General features: G+C 36.7%; 1 protein-coding gene across 1 annotated transcript in view; it reads right to left on the reverse strand.

Moving 5' to 3' along the window:
* LOC131031584 (uncharacterized) overlaps window positions 1-21332 on the reverse strand; it is a 107831-nt gene that overhangs the window by 37482 nt on the left and 49017 nt on the right. Inside the window, exons 4-10 of the mRNA XM_057962732.2 lie at window positions 3082-3144; window positions 2652-2766; window positions 2474-2526; window positions 2292-2369; window positions 2104-2172; window positions 1833-1981; window positions 1680-1740 (exon numbers count right to left, since the gene is read on the reverse strand). Of these exons, the coding sequence (XP_057818715.2) occupies window positions 1680-1740; window positions 1833-1981; window positions 2104-2172; window positions 2292-2369; window positions 2474-2526; window positions 2652-2766; window positions 3082-3144 (588 nt within the window). The remainder of the gene's footprint in view (window positions 1-1679; window positions 1741-1832; window positions 1982-2103; window positions 2173-2291; window positions 2370-2473; window positions 2527-2651; window positions 2767-3081; window positions 3145-21332) is intronic.

Here is a 21332-nt window from a genome sequence, read left to right on the forward strand (position 1 = left end):
AGGACAATTTAAATTTTCAAATTATACTTTTTTCCCAAAAAAAGGCACCCTTAGCATTTTAAAAGAACAACCTAGAAGGCCCAAAGCACTACAAAGAGTGTCACTGTAATCCAGGAAGCTGACAGAACACCAAACCATCACCGGATGCCACAAAAACCCTGAAACTGAACCAACACTCACAAAACAGGAAAGCATAAAAATGGGTAGCATTGCTCCTTAGGTAGGACATGATGCATCATCTTATCCGCACGAAGTACTAGGATGTCCCCTCTTTAGAACTTCATCCCCTTCTAATGGTGAATTTCATTAACCATCTAAACAATTGCATTTTCAAAAAGAATATCTCTTGCACAAAAGTCTCAACTTTAAGCATCTACCATGTCAAACTGAAGACAACGAGCAACACCTTAACATGGATAGAACTTGGAAAAAGCTGGCTTAATGCAACAAAATGCCCAAGCTGCTAAAAGTCAAGATGTTCAACCTGAGTGATCTATGAAAGATACTATCCATGGGGAGCTAGAACATTTCCTTGAATAAATGAATCCCTTACTGCTATCTCATCTGGGATTCTTCAGGAGGAAATGTTTAGTGCAACAGAGGATCAGATGAACAGACTAGAAATAAATACCAAAGACCAACATAAGGGGGCAAGAACTTGAATTTCTGTATCTGTCATGAAGGAAAATTTGGATAGTCACTCTTTAGTCTTGCTGGCTTTTAACCAGATGTTGCAACTATTGCTGAATCCCTTACTGCTACCTCATCTGGGATTCTTCAGGAGGAAATGTTTAGTGCAACAGAGGATCAGATGAACAACCTAGAAATAAATATCAAAGACCAACAAAATGGGGTAAGGACTTGAATTTATGTTTCTGTCATGAAAGAAAATTTGGATAGTCACTCTTTAGTCTTGCTGGCTCCTGACCAGATGTTGCAACTATTGCTGATATATTGGTTTTATCGAACTTTGTATCAGTGTTACCAAACTTGAATAGAGCATAGCTTCCACAGGCTGACTTCTAGCTCTATCTTTACACTCAGCACAGACTTGGGAATTTTATAAATATATGGGAAGCAGCTGTTTCTTAAGGAAATGAAAGTGTTTCTATGCACTCTACTCTGAAAAAATTTTAAGATATACAAAACTAACGGATTACATGCTACTCCCCCAGACTCAACCAAACTAACCCAGTCCTGCCGAGTCTGGCAAAACAAGCCAGCAGACCTCGTTTGAGCCTGCTTGGACTCAGACTCATCAAATCCTATAACTAAGCTTTGTAGACTGTACACAGCTTTGCCTTCACCTTAAGTACTCCCTGACTTGGGCTTAGGATGATGTAAATATTTTGCTTACTAATATAATGTCCTTTTTATCATTAAAGAATTTAAGCAAGGTTGTATTAGGCAAACCAAATGATCTTTAGATATCACACTTTTTCAATATATAACTGTTGTACTTCCATATTGACAGTCACAATATTTCCATTTGATTTGTATTAAAGTTTCACTTTAGGAAAAAGAAAAAATATAAGTAATCAATGACTCTTGAGGATGCATTGCACACTAGAAAACTACTTCCATTTGATTCAACTAAGTTTTCAACAAGCTCTTCATGCCGTAAGTTGAAATGGGAAAATCAAACGTAACATCCCGAATAAAACTTATTTGCAAATTACCAGTAAAACTCTCCGAGGACATTGTAGCGCAGCTAGAGCATCAATAGTCTTGTTCCCAACACTGTAACCACAATACTTAGTGTTTAATATATATTACACATAAAATATAACTACAGTGATATTCAAGCAAAGAAAAAGAATTGTAGTACAAACCAGTTTTTAAGTCTGTGTGCCTCATCACATACAAGAAGGCCAAGTTTTAAAGATCCTATTATATCAAAATATTTCCGTAATAGCTCATAAGACGTAATTAAGAGAGGATTCACATTGCCAGTTTTAAAGTCAATGAATTGCTGCTTTGCCTGCAACATCAAATAAATAGAAATATGACATTTTCAAATCCCAACTAAAAATTTGTTTTGGTACTTGATCAAAATGCAAAACTCTAGTTAAGAACTTTGTTTCGGCTAAGGAAAAATCCCACATCAATTGATGATGATCCTCCATGTACCACCATTGCCTTGAGCCTTTCCACTCCAAGCCACTTTCGAACCTGATGAAAACCAAATTTACAGGTTTCTCTGTTATTAGTATTAAACAAACTGAAATGATAATTTGAGACAATTGACTTGATGGAATATTCTCCTTAAAATATTCTTCCATATGATGTACCTCATTACCCCAGTTCTGCACCAAGGACAATGGGCATACAACTAAAGCACGCTTGAACTCAAGTCTAACCTTTGATACCTGACAAATAACCAACTTATCACAAGCAATGTATACTGTGTGCTGTCATGTGCAGATAGAAATCCAAAACAAAAGAACGAGAGTTTGTTGCCTCATTTTGTAACCTGTTGGAATAATGTCCAAATCAAAGTTATCACTTGTAGAGTTTTACCAAGTCCTGGAAAAAAAGATTGGATTCCCAGATTTGTTCATTAGAAATATATGAAATTCAATGAAAACATTAAATAAACAAACCATTAATGGCATGTAGCCATATATATCTAGTCTGACATTGAGACTTACCCATCTCATCTGCCAAAAGGCAACCTTGAAAATCTTGGGACCTCAAACCCATCACACATTCAAAAAGAAACTTTACACCCTCCCGCTGATGTGGTCGAAGCTTAGTGTTAAGATACTGTAGCCAAAAAATGAATGACAAAATGGAAAACTTAAGTTTTTTAAAATATTTTTTTATGCCTATTTGGTTATCTTACAATTCATATGCCATAAAGATAAATTCAGTGTAATATGTTACTATATTTTAATCTTGCAAGTCATGTAATTTAGCCACTATCTAGTCACTGGCAATCCCAAGAAACAACTAAACAAACCGATCCGCTGCAATAGCGACTGGGTGGGACATAGACATTTGGACCAGATCCTGATTTATAATATCATGAGCTCATGACCAAAAAAAACAAACATTTAGAAAATAAGGGAAACCACTTACCGGGTCAATAAAAATTGGTGCCGCTCCTTCCTCAACCTGTTTTGTGTTGAGAATAAATGCATCCTGTGACAAAGGAAATATTAAATAAAATTTCAGAGAAGTATTTAAATAATTTTCTAACTAACCATACAAGCATGAAATGATACCAATAGTCAATCCAATTTAAAATAACATATTCGTGTGTGTTAGCATTTTAATCTGCACCTTTCATTGCAACACAAAACAAAACATGTGTAGTGGAACCACTCATCAAATTAGAGGAGGAAGCTCCTTGTAAAATAAAACTTACAATGGACAATATGTACTTGCTATTTACAATCTTTATAGTGGTTTTGGGATGGTTAAATTTCATGCTAAATAAAATTAAAAGCGCCTTTTTGGATTCACCTAGGGTAACAGGCTGAAACACTTTTCAACTCAAGGCCAAGGCTTGAATTTGATGGTTGTATGGCCATATTTAGTGATTTTTTTAAACTACAATTAAAATTTTGGGAAGACGGCACCATATGAAAACGAAAAATTTTGAACAAGCTATCAAATATTAAATAAGAACATTGTAAAATATATGTTTTGATTTATATTATAGTCTGTAATGTCCCCTAATTAGTTATACTTCAAATTAGCCTAAATTTGCCCAAATCTAAAATAGGTATTTAAGTTTATGGTAGTACCTTTGTATACTGTTTTCCTGCAACACAAAATTAGAGTATATGAAGTATTACTTATAAACTGTAACATATGCTAATGAATTAAATTGAGTGATATAAACTTTTAATGTATTAATTACCATTAGTATCATATTTGTTAGATAAAATCAGATTGTAGGTTAGTTGCGATTCTTTATTATGCAATTTCTTGGTGCACTAGGGTAGGCTAGTTGGATAGGGTGTCCAAGAGACCCTCCACCCTAGGCCCAAGAGCAGATGCTACATCCCTCTTGGCTTCATGTGGTAGGTGTTAAGCAACCATCATGGAGCAGTGTTCCCTGTGAGGTGTCCTATCGCCATTCCCCCTTATCTCAACCACCTCCACTCTTAAGCCCAAGAGCAGATGCTACATCCCCCTTGGCTCCACGTGGCAGGGGTTAGGCATCCACTATGGAGTGGCATACTTGAGAGAGGGTCCCTCATATGTAATGAATCATTTATGTTATATCAATTATATTCATTATTTAATTCTATTATGATAATCATAGTTGTCACAAATCCCATTGCATTATAGTCGTTAATGCTTCCAGTTAGTATTAATTTGCACAAATCATTATCTGCCATTATTCCCTTACAATATGGTAACAAATTATGCAAACTGAATTTGGTTGCCTCATTCATCCTTGGGTTCATTGACAGAGATGTAAATATAAATTGTGTTAAAACAGTGATATTATGTGAAATTGTCTTTAAATTGCTTCTTCATTTTTATGTTATTATTGCCATCAATTTAATTAACATTACATTCAGCAGTTCAGATTCAGTGATATACAAATATGATTATGATATGGAAGATGCTATTTTATCATATTTTAATATTAGATCAGAAAGTACCAAATACGTCCCTGTCACTGCTTGCTCCTGTTTCCTTATCCCTGCTGGCAGCCTTGATAATCTCCTTTATTGTTATCGTTTTGTCATGTCAATCATTATTGGTTGTTTGTTTAAGGATCCTATCACTAATTTAACTAATCATTCTTCAATCTGATTGTTCTTCCTTAAGGCAGCGATACCCTTAATTGCAATCATTATCGGTTGCTCATAATAAAATGTGAATATATTCAAACTCTAACAGTATGAACATTATTAGGTTTTGTATTAAACATATATATTAAGCACATTCCTATGCATACCACCAAGAACAAAAATGTTACTGCCTGTAACTTATTGATGGTGATGTTACTGGATGATTTGATTCCTTTCCTTTATATCTCTCAATGTGAGGGAGAGGTCACACCTCTTCATCATGTATGCCTTTTGGCAAGAGACACACTCTTTCACCATTAGCACTCTTTGAAAGAGTGCAACTCTTCATTATTTCTGCCCTTTGAAAGGTACACAACCTTTCACAATCAAGTCTGCACTTCTTGAGGCTCTCTTCTCCCTTTTATACCTCACATTTGGGAGAGGCACAACTTATCATTTCATGCCTTTTGTCCATTCATTAACCTATTAAATTTTTAATTTTATTTAATTATATTTTTTTATATTTTCATTTTAATTTACTTTTATTCTTTTAAATTTTATTTTTATTATAAATATTTACCATTCAATTCTATTTCAAAGTGGGGATATTACATACTCCATTAAAATAAAATTCATTTTCAGATTTGAAAGGCAACTCTAAATGGATAACCATCACAAAAAATTGGCTTGATAGTTGATAGGCAACATTGACCATCAAATTTAGGCCCTCCTCTTATTTTTTTATGCTTTTTGAATAAAATATATTCTACAACTACATGCTTGCACTATTCAGATAAAATAAATGACTAAATCATACAAGTACACAAGTATTGTATTGATTGAACACAAAGAAACGAATGCTTTCGTAAATTAAATTGAAGGGTTATACAAAGCCCAAACAAAACAATCTCTAACTTCGAGTAAACTTGCAATACAAAGCTTGCAAACTCATTTAAAGCAATTTGATCTATCTCAGCACACATCACAAACATTTCAATAGCATTCAATAATATGGTAGACATAACAAATTATGTTGACTACATATGAAATTTGGATTAGGTTTTGTTTTTTTGTGGTAAATTAAAGGCTGCATTTGGGGCAGCTCCCATTATATAATCAAGGCAAAATATTACAATGTCTGCAGAACAAGCAGCCGACCCACCCATATTGGGAGAAGACAAGACAGAAACTTAAGTACCAAACAGACAAAATGGTGCTATCAACGTTTCAAAATCCAATGTGTTATCCACTTAGATCACATATTAACGTTTAGACAAAGAATGACAAAACCAGACTGAAGAACTACTCTGCAACTGATATATTTACTCCCCTATCAGAGACCTATCCACATACACTCTTCCTTGTGCCATACCGCCAGCTCTATGGCTCAGACCAAGCACCTCAGCCATGGCTATGTTTGGAACCTCTTCAATGATGAGCGGCCTGAACTCATCCTCCTCATCCTCACTATCACTTAGCAAACCTTCCTCATGCTTGTAGTCCTTGATCAAGTCGCTACGCTCATTCAACATCAACCCTAGCAGTTTCATCAAAAAGGTGATATTCCTTGAGATGATGGACTTTCGGCTCTCAAAAACCATTGGGTCTAGAAAGGAGAGCACTGGTAACTTGGGAGCCTCCCTACCTTGGCGCCGAACCATGAAGTAGTCCTATAGGTTAGGGACTCGCATCTCCTCATCCACATTCGCCACCACTAAGTCCAATTTCCCCGAGAAGGACTCCTTGAAGATCTTCTGACACAACTGCTTCACACCCACTTTGGACTCACCCATCATCAATGTGACCACCAAGAACATGGCAGTGATGTTCATGTTCACCCAGTAGCAGTGGGTGATGAATATGAATCCCCCCCCTCCCCCCCCCCGTCCCAAAACCTTCCTCACATCATGGACACTGTCTTGAGCCGTTTATCCTTGACTTCTTCAAGAAAGGGCATTTGCCTTTTATCCGAAATTAGCTTGATAGGGGTATCCATGGGTGTCGCCACCAACTTCGCCAAATGTGCCAATAACCATATATAAATATGTGAGGAAGGTAGGACGAGAAGAAAACCATCAACAATTTCTTTCCATTTTAAAGGATAAAAGTGTCATGATTAAATCTCCACCCCCGAAGGAAAGGATCATTAAAGCATCTCGTCTCTGTCAATTAGTTAATGCCTTCGTTGCTCAAGCATTCCAACAGTCTTGCCAAGTGTCCTTGGACTGCATAGTCACTTGCTAAGGATTATACAAAGGATGGCCAAATCTGTCCCATCATCCTTACAATCTTGTTTTAACAATATTTCATTATTATTCTGCCATAAATGAGATGTAATGGCAGACATCATGCCAAGGAAACCCGTCGCCAAAATTGTCCAAGGGTGGCACCATCCTACATGGAATCCACGTGGTGATGTCATGTGCCATGCACAGGATATGCATCCACTGTGTCAATCTTAGCTAGCTCATCTGCTTTCCCATTGCCCTCTCTATAGACATGAGTCAGCTTGAACTCATCAAATGTTTGAATTAGATTTTGAATTGGCTTCAAGCATCGATCAAGCTTCCAATTGGGCATGGTGCATTGTTGAATTGCATTGATTGTTATAAGTGAGTCTCCCTCAAGATGAAGATGCCTCACATTTAGCTCCTTTGCCATCTGCAATCCCATAAGAGCAGCTTTGAATTTTGCCGCATTGTTCGTGGCCACCCCTAGATATTTCGATTTTTCCACAAGAATGTTCCTATAATGGTCTCGCACGATGCACCCGGCCCCACTATCTCCAAGGTTACCTCTCAATGCCCCATCAAAAATTGATCTTGACCCAACCCTCCTCAAGGGCACTCCAAACCACATTCTCTCTAGGATCAACAGGAAGATCAACCTTCCTGGCCCCATTAACAAGGGGATTAGAAGGCCATCATGTTGGTTAAAAATTTTGTACACTTGGGGGATTTGCAAAATTGATGTTTCAGCCACAATGTGTGAGTATGATACTCTCCTAATTTAGGGAAGGCTCCCCCTATCTACAAACTAAACTAATATAATATGGGTGGGACAGCAGTCTTTCTTTTTCTTTCAAGAAAAACTATACTATTATCTCTTCACAGAAAAGTAATAGCAATTGGAAATAAATAACAGCAAATACAGAAATGAAACTTTTTTGTAGGATTTTTGGAACATAAAGGGAAGCAAAGTTTCCATGAAAGCACAAAAACCTTCGTCACTTCCCTGGGATGGGAAAACAGAAATGAAAGCAAAAAGTCTTCAGCACTTCTACTGTCCTATAAACCTTCTCAAAATGATAACAATTTACAACACAGCAGCTCAAAGTCTATCTATATGATGCATTTCACCTTTCATGCACAAGTCTTAAAAATAGAAGTAGCTCAAAGTCTGCAAGACCAAGTTTGAAAACCAAACACATAACTCTAAATACAATTAGCAGCTCAAAGTCTGCAAGATTGAATTTAAATCCCTCTTGAACAATAGAACAAAAATCACAATCAACTCCAGAAAATGTCATCACATTACAACTTGAATTGGCACAAAATCTCAACACAACTTGCCTCTTTTATTGAAAGCAGTTTCATTTACATCTAAGCTCAAATTCTTAGTGTACATACAAACTAGCAGAATTTTGTTGCATTGCCAAAAGATTAAAATTACAATAGATCCCTGTTGGCTGAAAATTTTGTACATTTGGGGAGATATACAAAATTGTGGCTTCAACCACAATGTGTGAGTAAAACTCTCCTAATTAAGGGAAGGCTCCCCTATCTAGCTAATACTAAACTAAAATAGAATGGAACAGCAATCTTTCTTCTTTTTTCAAAAAAGCCAATATCCTTTTCTCTCCATAGAAAACTGATAGCAATTTAACGTAAAACAGTAGTAACAACTTTTTGAAATGAAATGAGAGAAAGGAAATGAAGTTTCCTGAAAGCTCAAAGACTTACGTCACTTCCTTCAGGACGGGACAGCAATGTCAAGCTCAAAGTCTTAAATATGTGAAGTCATATCTACCCTTTTCTATGCTAATGATATCAAGAACAAATTATAGCAGCACAAAGTCTGAAATATCTTATTCCCTTCTACACAAAACAGTAAGAGCTAGTATGAGCTCAAAGACTCACATCTATTTCTTATCACAAAATCTTTTTCTAATTTCTTTCAAGAACAAGTGTAAGCACAAAGTCTTACAGCTCTTCCTAGAAGAATCTTTACTCTATTTTATATTAACCTCCAATACTTGCAGCACAAAGACTGCAAATCAAATTCGATTATGCTCTCTAAGAAACACTTGTAAGAAAGATAATATGGAACACAAACTCAAGAATGTAGCACAAAGACTCAAAACTTGAGCAATCTTCTTCTATTCCTTTCAATTCTTCAATTTACACATAAAAGCTCAAAGACTTCTTTGCTACAAATTTGGCAGAGTTTTTGCTTGCTTTCTAAAAGATAAAAATTACAATAGACCCCCTCCAGTATTTATACGAGAGGAGTCTTAAGAAAAAAGTGGGAGGATCCTAACTAACTTGAGAAATTCTCTCAACCACCAAGACTTATTCAATAACTAACTATGACTTATTCAAAGTCACAAGTCCTATTCTAAATTGACTTGTAACTCGTCTACTTGTAATTACAAAAGCGCAAGTAATGACTTAACCTGCAATTTACAAAATGTTTTTAGAAGTAAACATGTCAAAAGAGAAACTACAACTAAGAGATTAAAATTCTAAAAAATGCAACTAAGTGTTGAAAAACACTTAGGTTGTAGCATGTGAAGACATGAATCCTTCGAACTTCTGGATGATCATTTGCATCTCATCAGGATTCTTTTCATGGGTATTCTTTGCCACGATCATGGTTTTCACAATAACATCGCTACAACGAAGGATTGTGGCATTATTCTTCACAAAGGAAGATTGAATTTCCTGCAAGGAGACTTGATAGGCAACCAAGGCTTGAATAGATGTAACTGAAAATAGTTCACTCTTCCACTCATGATGAATTTTCGACTGTAGATCTGAGAGAACCTTTTCTTCTGATAATAACTCCCCATTGTAATCCATGATATTGCAAAAATCTTTCTCACAACGAGAAACAATATCCTGAAATACTTCCAATTGCAGTCTCATGATATCATCAATGTCTTCAACAAGTGACTTGAGAACAAGGGCTTTGTTCTCCAAGAGCTCTTGATATTCTAGATACACAACTCTCAAAGGAATAACCTGATGTTCTAGAAGAACACTCAATTTTTGTTGAGGGATTTTGAGCCAAGTTACCAAACTATCCTCCACCTTTTCCAAGTTTTGTTTGAAAGTATCAGAAACTTGGTTCAATTGTTCTTCAATGGTCTTCAATTTGACCATCATTTGGAAAACCTCCCTCAAAACTTGTGCACATAAATCATGAAGCTGCTCTACCCAAGATTCCAATGCTTGTACCTTTTGAGCAACTCTAACAACTCCCTGAATTGATTCTTGTGAACCGGATGAACTTGAAGGATTACTCCCTTCACCGGCAGGTTTTCTGATTTTATGAACAACTGCCACAAGTTACCTATTCTCCTCTTCTAGCTTGTCTTTCTTCACTAGAAGCTCATCATACCGTTGTACTAGTGAAGCTACGAATTGTTAGGCATCATGCTTGACCACTTCATGCGTTTGCCTAGATACAAAGGCAAGAACCTCCTTGAGTCAGCCTTCATGAACTTAAGAAACTTGCTAGATTGGGACTGAAAGAATATTCTAAAGGCTGTCAACAAGATATTTTATCCAAGTTTGAACTAAGGATCGATTTTAGAAAGTTTTTAAAATTGAAAGATTGAAGACTAAGTTCGATCCATGAAATTGGAATCAAAATAGAAACTTTCTTTTGGACTGAAACTCACAGTCCGAACCTGCCCAAAGGATTCCAACTCAACTAAAATCAAAATAGAAACTTTATTTTGGAACTCAAAAGACTAAAGAGCAATTAGGAATAAATCGGGAAAGAATTTATGTGTTTCTAACTTGGAAGTTCAAACTTCATGAGGTTTTTATACAAAGAGCATTTCATTCTCTCATTCATTCACAAGAAGTTTGAACTTAGGAGAGAAAATTGTGAAGTTCTTAAAGGGTTTTATGCAGGTTTGAAGGTTTTCATCAAGATTTTGAAGGTTCAAACACAGTTTGGAAGAAGATTTTGACAATTTGAGGAATATTTTCGCAACATTTCGAAGTGCATCCTCTGATTTTGTTTTCATCACAAACAGCATTTTTCCTTCTTTCTTATCTTTTCTGAAGGTGAAATTTGTTTTCAAGGGCAGATTATAAGGTTTCCTAACCTGATTTTTCAAGATTTTTCAAGAAAAAGAACTAATCTTCTACAAATTCCTTCCATTCTTTCTTATTTTTTGTCCCTTGAACTAGATATAGATGTATACTTAGTCAAGTTTTGGACTTAGTTTCTCATTCTCAGATCTGATTTTGATCAAAATCAGACCCAAGGTTCCTAAATTTGGTTGTATTTCAAGGTTTTCCTAAGGTTTTTCAAGAACATCTGAGTGTTGAAAACCCCTTTAAAATGCTAAGTGAAAAATCAAAGTCTATTTAGCTGCTAAAACTTCCAAATTCACACCCAAAATGAAGGTTTTAATTTAATCTTGTTTAATTTTTGCAGATTTGGATGACCTCCGGAGCCACATCATCACGAAAAGTTAAAATGAAGTTTCAGGTAGGCAAGGATTCCCCTCCGGAATCCAAGATGAACTCGAAGTGGAAGCAGGTTGGAGACACCAACCTTCGACACATCAATCTTCGTGAGTTCAAGAAGAGAATGCATGGCACAGACACACAACTACCCACTCCGATTGCTCGGAGAATGATGAGAAATGGAATTGTGTAGGCTGTTGGTTTCCTTCCGACAATCCAGTGTAATGAGCTGATCGTTGAGTGTTCCAAACACTACAACCCTATGGATACAGAGATTGTAACCCTTGATGGTAGAGTGCTCGCCAATATAGAACTGGCAATAAGAGAGACCTTCTGTATTCCCGAATACCACAACACAGTCTATATGACCAAAGAGGAGGTAACCAAACTATATGAAGACAACACAGAAGAGTATGAAGCTAACATCAACCTCTCATGGTTGGAGAAGCCAAGGAAGAGTGTGTCAAAGATGCCTAAGACCCTTCTCAGACCCTATTTTAAGGAGGATTACGGCGACCTTATTGTCTTGTTGAACAGAGTTATGGGTAGCTAGCAAGGTGCTTCATTCGAGCCATGGATGTACTACTTTATCCATGAAGTTACAGCTGGCATGAAGATGATCAACTAGGCTAGGATCATCAATGATAACTTGGATTATCAACTTAAGAACCTAGAGAAGAATAGAACATTTTACATGAGTTCCTACTTGATTTATTCCTTCACCAGAACATATAGATACAAAGGCCTAGTGTGTAGAGGAGCAGTGGGAAACAAGGAGAACCAGTTCATTGTTTATGACTGCTACCCACAGTTGCACCTAGAGGAGAAATTTCATTTTAAGAGAGTCAATGACGCATTCCTTATGCATATCACAAGAACCCTTCAGGGAGGCCTTTATCAACGACTCTCTCAGGAGTCAAAGGATTTGATTAGCAGATTTGGATATTGGTATATCCAATTCTCCAAGTTCACATATTTGCGAATTCAAGGATTCGTCGGATCCCCATACAAGCTGCCCATGTTTCCCACAAACAAGATGGTTTTACTTGAGGTAATAAGGCAATTGGAGACTTTCATAATTGGGCAGAGAGGAAAGCAAAAGACAGGAGCGTCTTTTCCTCTTAATGTTGGAAAAGGATTAGAATCTTGTCCATCATCCCAGGCTGCCACACATGCCGACAAAGAGATTCAATGGTACCCATTCCTACGGTACCAAGCAAGGAGTCATTTTGATCCTTTTAATCAAATGGTAATGGTTGATGGAGTGAAATTTGAGCATATGCCAGACCTTGATGATTATTGGACCAACGCTGCTGATAACTTTGAAATAAGGAAGAGATTCTGGTCTAGAATCCCATTGAATTTGATCAGGCCATCTGAAATCTTCCGAGTGGCAGATCAACATGAGGAAGAAAATGAATACGAGCAACCACACTATGCCAACTTGAAAAACGAGCCTCTTGCCTTGGTTGACTGGACAGATTCTGAGAGATCTAATTTGGGTGATCTAATGAGGCCCGTAACTGAATACTCTAAATAATGGGCAGCTCAGAAGACAAAGGAGCTCAAGGCAAGGAATATCGCCTTCACTTATGATCTCATGGGAACTGGTGAATCCAGGTCTTCTAATCACGGTATGACATCTAGCAATCCAAGGAATCCAGAAAGTGTTGGATCAAGGAAGAGGAAGGAGCCCACTGAAAATTCAATAAGAGCAAAGGGAAAGAAAGTTGTTGGAGAAGAGGATGTGAGCAAACAGCGGAAGTCCAATGAAAGCCATTCAACTATCAGTGCTTCATCAACTGCTCCAAACAAAATTTTGATTAATGAACAAGATAGTGAAATGGGAGGCAATGAGATGGAAGTTCCCCCTCCCATCATTGAGGAACCAATTTAGGAGCCCATTCCCACAAAAGTTGTACAAGTAGAGAACCCTGAACCTGAAGAAGAGTTCCTAGATGGCATAATCTTTGCAACGAAAGGAGTTGAAGATAATTTTGATGATAGCAACATGGAACAATCAACCATCCCTGATTGGTTGAGAGGATGAAAACCAAGGTTCCTGAAGAAGTTCACCAGGAAGATAATGTTGAGTTGAATAAACCAGATGAAAAGAGACTATCTAAGCTAGCCAAGAAGTTTTTTTTGATCCAAAGGGATAGTACGGGATTCGGATCTGTTCAAGTAGCAATGTCGAAAGTAGATAAAGCTCGGGACAATATCACTCCTGAGGAACATGAGATCACTACCATAAGCCTGGGTAAGACCAAGAAAATCCAAGAAGTGCAGGAGTTTGATGATTCCTGCAATACCCTTAACGAGAGGTTAAATAAGGAAGTTGAGAAGAGAAAGAACCTAGAGGCTGAAAATGAGTAGTGGAAAAGGTATGTTCAGCACTTAACAAACCCTATTAATCGGGAGGTCCTAGCCTAGTTACTCCACCCATGCCCCTTCCACAGGAATCCATGAAAGACTATGGGGATATGAGAACCACTTTCAGAGAAGTCAAAAGATGGACTTCTGATGCCTCAAAGTGTGTTCATATACTTGTTGAGAATTTAGTATCAGCATATGACTCCACCTCATCCCTCTTAAGCAAAATCCAGGATATATCTGAAGCTTGGGAAGATATTAAAGACATTAAGAACAAAATAATCCCATGTTTGAAGACCATTAGAGGGCTTCCCCAACAAGATTTGATTGATGGAAAGGTTATTCATCCTGGTGACATATATGACTTCAACACTTGGTACTTTGCTTTGACTACCAGAGTTGAATCTCTGAAGAAATCAGAAGCTAAGTGTGTGGAAATAGAGAAGATCATCTGGGGTATTCAGGACAAGGTTTTCCTTGTGGCAGCTGAGTTTGGATGAGGTGTGCGAGAAGCATTTACGTGCAGAGAATCTGAAGGCCAAGATTCAGGGAAATTTCTTTATTTTCATAGGGCTAATTCTCAAAGATCTCACTAGAGTCTCGAGCTTCTTGCTCATTTATGAGAACTTTTTAGCACAAGAGCTAACTGGGAGAGTACTCTCGCCACATGTACTGATGACATGGACATGATTGATTACCAGATTAGCAGCTTGCCACATGTGACCATGTAGGAGGTTCAGTTGCTCGTGTCTAGATACATTGAATTTGCAGCTTCCAAAAAGAAATTGGACACCCGCTTCAATAAAAATGGCAATTGTGCCACTTGTCTTGATCTCTTTTCTCTAAACTAGTTGAGTTTTGGGAAACCCTAATTAGGGTTTTGATCTTTCAATCTGGGCCCTTGATTACTGTTTGATCTCGATCGTTCAAAACTTGTGTGCCTATATAAGGTTTCCTCCTATCATTTGGAGAGTGAGGTTTTTGATAAATTGTTGCGAGAGGTCATTTTGGAAAATACAATGCTTGTGTACTTCTGGGCCTTGTAATCTCTTTTATCTGAATGATTGGCATGGTTTACAATTTCTTCAACACAATAGATTAGAATTTGCTTTTAAGTTGTTAAATGAAATGCGAGATCTGATAAGTATTGATTTGTGGTGAATCTCCACTCATACTTTTGATGAACAGATGATTTTTGTTCATTGCGTAAAGTTAGTCTGAGCTTACTTTGTGGATGCTTAACTTCTCTTTGGATAAATATTGTTCGATTTGATGGTAATTATTCATGACGTGAAAATCATAAACACATCCCTAGAAGATTGCACTCACTTTGTAGTTGTCCTAAGCGTGGTGAAGCAAAGTGTGTTTTGAGTTCACCTAGTCAATACCGTCTCTCAAGTTTCTTAGGAGTAGAAAAGACCTCCTGAACCCTTATCCATTTTATCCTTTTTTTTAAAGTCATAAAAAACTCCAAAACAAACAAAAAAAGAAGAAAACAGCATTTATTGACAAATTTGTCAAGTCCTAAACTTGTGAACCATTCTACGTAAGTCCCCCTTGTATTTCAGCAATACATAAGCAAGGTAGCTACCCAACACAAAGTAGCTTGTTCGCATATATAAACATTGGAGTCGCCGCGTGGTCTTTCTTGTGCAATCTTGGCATACGTAGTGATTTTGATCAAGAGAGGGTAGAGTGTCCTTGACATTTTATTCTAATGTTTGGTGAATGATAAACCGTACACCAACAGGGTATAAATAAGAAATTATGGAGATCATTCGATCATGGATTCAAGTGATAATCATTCCAATTAAAAACAGATCTAAACATAAAGTATTAGCAGATTTTGAGGGTTAGTTATTGCAAGATCTTGAGCAGATTTGTTGCAGATTTTGGAGCAGAGACTATCTTAGACTTAATGAGCAGACTTTTGCAGACCTTGTAAGCACTAAGTATAAAAGATTAGGAGAAAATTTTGAAGGAAAGTTGCTGCAAGATGTTGAGCAGATTTGTTGCAGATTTTGCATCAGACAATCTCAGACTTAAAGAGCAGACTTTGGTAGACCTTGTGAGCACGAATATCAAAGTTTAAGAACAGATTTTGAAAGAAAATTACTGCAAGATCCTCAGCGGATTTGTTGATACACTTTAAAGAAGAACTATGTGAAAGATAAGAGCAGATTTGTGATGTCCCCATCTAAACAATCAAAACATGATAATGCCTGCTCCAAAATAGAATTTAATAATAAATAATAATACAATTAAAATATAACAATATATATATATATATAACCAAATAAATAAATAGAATGAACTAAATCAAATTTTAATAATAATAATAAACAAGATTTAATATAAATTATATATTTATTAAATGTTAATTTTAATTTCATAGTTATCAAATAATAATATAAATTTTACAATATTATTTATGTTTTTAATCCTTGAATTGATATTTACCTTTGGAGCCTTTGCCAAGTCCTTGTGGGTCCCGCTCCTCCCTTCTCAATGGCTGGTGGCTGAAGATAATAGAAAGACCCAAGAAAACACAAATAGAAATTTATCAATTCACCAGCTGAAGTGCTGCTGCTAATTTCAAGTGTCCACCATATCACTTGGCAATCTTTCTGGAAGACCAGATCTGACACATGTCAGAATGGTCTCCCTTGCAACAGTATAAACTCCTTCCAAACTCCTCTAAAAGTGAAATACGAACCATACAATTATAGTAATAATGACCTTTGGTAGTGATTCTTTAAAGTGTTTACGTTCCAAGCAATATGTAAGAGGCTATAAAAGACTAAGTCGAAAGCCAGTTAAAATACAAAGAATCACCACCTGCGATTAGTTAGTAATAATTAAGATAATACCAAACGATATCATTGGTCAGTTGTGAAGAGGTATAAGCCATGCCGGTTGGAGTGCAATCGTTCCTTTCGGTATTGCAAGATATAAAAGGAGATTGGATTCATTCAAACAATCATTAGGGGAGAATGATTGGACATTCACATCAGCAATAAGGAAGGAAAAAAAAGACAATACAGCGATTTCCTATAAGGAATTATATGCAGCGTCTGAAGTAATAGAAGAGATTAGAAGATGCAGCGAACATTATGAGGAGAAGACGCAATAAATAATAATCAATATGTTGGATGAATAAAATGATTGTTAGAGCAGCGGTAATTTCAATTTCATATCCATTAAGGGGCATGTCTACAAAAGGATGGTTATGGAGAGAAATTACATGAAACCAATTACAAAGACAGAAAGTACATTGCCGTGAAAGCTGGGAAATAAGCATCGGGAAAACTAAGGTAAGGAATGTTTACATTTTTATCACAACGAATTATTAGAATTGAAATTGCACCACTGTAAATATTAAGAATTGAACCAAGACTACTGTGTACAACATGTGTTTAGAATATAGGAATTATACATTTATTATATGATCTAAACACACAGTGCTATTAGAATGATGTCTAACACTAGTTAGAGAGGAGCACTGGAGGAGGTAAGCAGTGGCAGCGAGGGGCTCAGGTGGTCAATGACCCATGAGTCAAGTAGCCAGTTACCAACTCCCTGCTAGTCTTCTCAAGCCAGTGAAAGTCATCTGAATGTCTGAAATATTAAAGCTTAGAAATTAGGGTTTCCTACCTCTGGGAGGATGTTTCTGCAATTTCGAAGGCTGAGTCAAGTAGCCAGTTACCAACTCCCTAATTTGTCAGTTTGGATTCTGGATTCCTTCTGGGTTTTCAGAAAGCTTCGCAATGAGGGTATATGCATAGCAAGTTAGGGACTTTCACCAACTTACTATATTTAGTAAGTGGAGCCAGAAGCAGTTGAGTTCTCTGGGTTTTCTGAGAACTCTGCAATGGTATAACATGCAAACCAATCTGAGGACCTTTTTCAAGACTTACTATTTTAAGTATGTTTGGCAACTGCTTAGAATGTGATAAAAATAACTTTGGAAACACTTACTATTTTTAGCAGTATGTTATGTATAGTAAGTGCTATTTTTGGCAGGGATTCTACAACTCAGCTCACTGGCTATTTCTGGCAATATTATTTTGGCAAGATCCTGTATTAACTCGGATGACTATTTTTAGCAATTCAGTTCAGAGCTCCAACTCAATTCAGTTTTGGTGATTTCCAACACTTCAGTCTCCGGCTCAATTTGGCAATAATCAATATTTGAGAAGGTATTTTTAATATATTAATACATTAGGCATGAGGTATTAATATTTGATTATTTTATGGATGGACGACTTAGGAGGGGAGAAAATATTAATTTTATCCTAAGTCTATTTGGGCAAAATTTGCATATGACTTCAAGGGGGTCGTCATGGTGTTAATAATTAAATTATAACTCAAGGCAAATGGGGCGATTTTCTAAGTATATTGCCTTAGTAATATTTTTTATTAGGAAATCATAGTTGGACGCCCACTTTACACTTTATTTTATGACACTTATATTTATTAAAAAGGGCGATTTTGGGTGAATGTGAGTTGGGCGAACTTGTGCAAGGAAATGAAATGAAATGCAATGCCAAATGTGGATGAAATGGAATGGCCTTTGGTTTGGGTGCATATGGAGAGCATTTGAATTTGAATTTGGTTGGCAAAAAGTTATAAATAAGTGACTTGGGCTCTCATTTTGGTATCCAAGAATATTTTATAATGAAATGTTGCCGAAATGTAGAGTGAAAGCTTCTGGGAATGCTTACCTCCTAGCCATAACTTGATTTCTTTCTTGCAATACAGCAACTAGTCGAGCTAGAGACTGCTCTTCATTCAGAGGAGTGGATTGAAGAACAATGTTGCAGAATTTGTGTCAGTTTCTGGTGTTTTGGTGTGTTTTCTTGATTGTTCATGTTGCTGGTCGCGATGTGTGCTAAAGTGGATTTTTGGTCGCAGGTCTCAGTGTGTCATTCTCCTCGTTCTGGGTATTTCTTCTATCTTTCTTTATGGTTTAGGCGATTCATTTTGCAAGTTTAAAGAGCTTAAAATGGTGTTTTGGATTTTATTTTTGCAAAATCATACCTTAGCTGGTTGTACCATGTGGCTGAGAACTTTCGAATGCGTGCATAAATTATTGGGGTCGTTTTACCATGTTTTGTTGTCCTAGGAATGATCGCCTACCTCCTAGTGATCATTTGCTTTCAGTTTCGTGTCATTTAGTTAAGAATTGGATGAGTTGTGAGTGTTTTAGTGGAATTTGGTGTTGCTGGTTTGTGTGTTTTCAGTGTGCTGGAAGTATATCAAAATTAGAGTTTTTGGTGTTTGGAGTGGGTTTTGGGGTGTGTGAGTTCATTGGTGTGAAGAGAAAGGACTTGGTTTCATTTGCAGTTGTTGGTCATGTTATTGCACTTGGTTCATCACTCTTATATGCTATGATTCATATTGTAATGTTGGTAGTAGTACTAACAACAGTTTCTATTGTTCTTTCTTGTCCCACTGCATAAGTGGAAGAGGCTGGCCTTGCCGCCTATCTTTGGAATAGTGATTTCCCTTAAATTGTAATCCATATTGTGTATTGTAAAGCTGGTTAGTAGTACTAACAGCTATCTATTTGGATTATTGCTCTTAGTCCCACTGCATAAGTGGAAGAGGCCGGCTTTGCCGCCTATTTTGAATATTGTAATACTGTCCTCCCGCTGCATAAGCGGTAGAGTTGATTGTAATTTCATTTCTAGTCCTCCCGCTGGATAAGCAGTTGAGTGATTGCTTCTTCAATTTCTTGACTTGTCCTTGGTTGGTTTACCGCCAAGTGATATTTCAGTATTCTCATTATCCCATTGGAACGTGGAAGGGGTTGGCTTGCCGCCCAGTATTTTATTTGAGATTTTATTTCCTGCAGTTATTTGAGTCGACGATCCCCTTGACACCGTATGCTCTCACCCTCCCATACTGGGCTTTCGGTGATCAGAAAGTGAAAGGGTTACTTTCAGCATTTCCTTTCTGCGCAAGTTTGATTATTCTAACCTTAACGGGTGAATCTTGTTGTTTTAAAAATCAAAAGAAAAATTGTGGGGATATTACATAATCCAAGTAACAGTTGCAGACTTAAGGTATAGAGCAGGTAGGGGACATTACAAGTGGTATCAGAGCTTTCATCCTGCCATCCTACAGGGTAAACACAAATTAATGAATCCATTACACAACTATAAAATGTATAAGTAATCCATGATGAATATATTGAGCAAACTACTATGACAGTAATATAAGGAAGTACAAGGAGGGGGAACGGTGATGAGGTCGTTCTCTAAGTGGCCCACCTCATGGTAGTTGATCGGTGGTCCCATGAGGCCAAGGGGGTGTAAGACGGAGTCCAACGCTCTTGGACTTAGAGGGGAAGGACATTCAGGACACCCTATTGCATCTTTCCAAATTCTATAATAACTGATTATTAACAAGGGAATAAAGGATGGAAGTGATGAAGGGGAACGATGATAGGATACCTCACTAGGTAGTCCACCTCATGGTAGTTGACCGGTGGTCCCATGAGGCCAAGGGGGCTCTGGCTTTCACTCTGCCCTTGGGCCTAGGGTAGAGGGTCTCTTGGACACCTCATCATTCCTCTTACTCCCATTTTCTTATGATTGAGCCCCTATAGGGAATTGAACCAGACCCTAGTTAAGTTAATTTATGCTTAATTATCTTCCTTTAGAGATTTAAATTTTTAGTTCCAATGGTTTCCTAACATATTGCAGGATTTCAAACAAGGTTTGATAACCTGTGTAGTTGTTTGTATGCTTCCTGCTTGCCTATATTCATACATATGTTTTAAGAGTGTGTATACTCTGTGTATTCATGTGTATACTTTGTGTTTTCATGTGTATGCTCTGTGCTTTATTTATACTCGATATATGAATAACTAGAAAGATATAAGATGTATATATCTGTATTTCCATGTATTGTTCAAATGTGATTGATCCAATAATCAAGATTATAATATTGCTTGAGGGCAAGCAAATTCAAGGAGGCGAGACTGTGATGTCCCCATCTAAACAATCAAAACATGATAATGCCTGCTCTAAAATAGAATTTAATAATACAATTAAAATATAAATATATATATATAACCAAATAAATAAATAGAATAAACTAAATCAAATCTTAATAATAATAATAAACAAGATTTAATATAAATTATATATTTATTAAATGTTAATATTAATTTCATAGTTATCAAATAATAATATAAATTTTACAATATTATTTCTGTTTTTAATCCTTGAATTGATATTTACCTTTGGAGCCTTTGCCAAGTCCTTGTGGGTCCCGCTCCTCCCTTCTCAATGGCTGGTGGCTGAAGATAATAGAAAGACCCAAGAAAACACAAATAAAAATTTATCAATTCACCAGCTGAAGTGCTGCTGCTAATTTTAAGTGTCCACCATATCACTTGGTAATCTTTCTGGTAGACCAGATCTGACACATGTCAAAATGGTCTCCCTTGCAACAGTATAAACTCCTTCCAAACTCCTCTAAAAGTGAA

The sequence above is a fragment of the Cryptomeria japonica genome, chromosome 2 (assembly GCF_030272615.1).
Source record: "Cryptomeria japonica chromosome 2, Sugi_1.0, whole genome shotgun sequence".
NCBI lineage: Eukaryota > Viridiplantae > Streptophyta > Pinopsida > Cupressales > Cupressaceae > Cryptomeria > Cryptomeria japonica.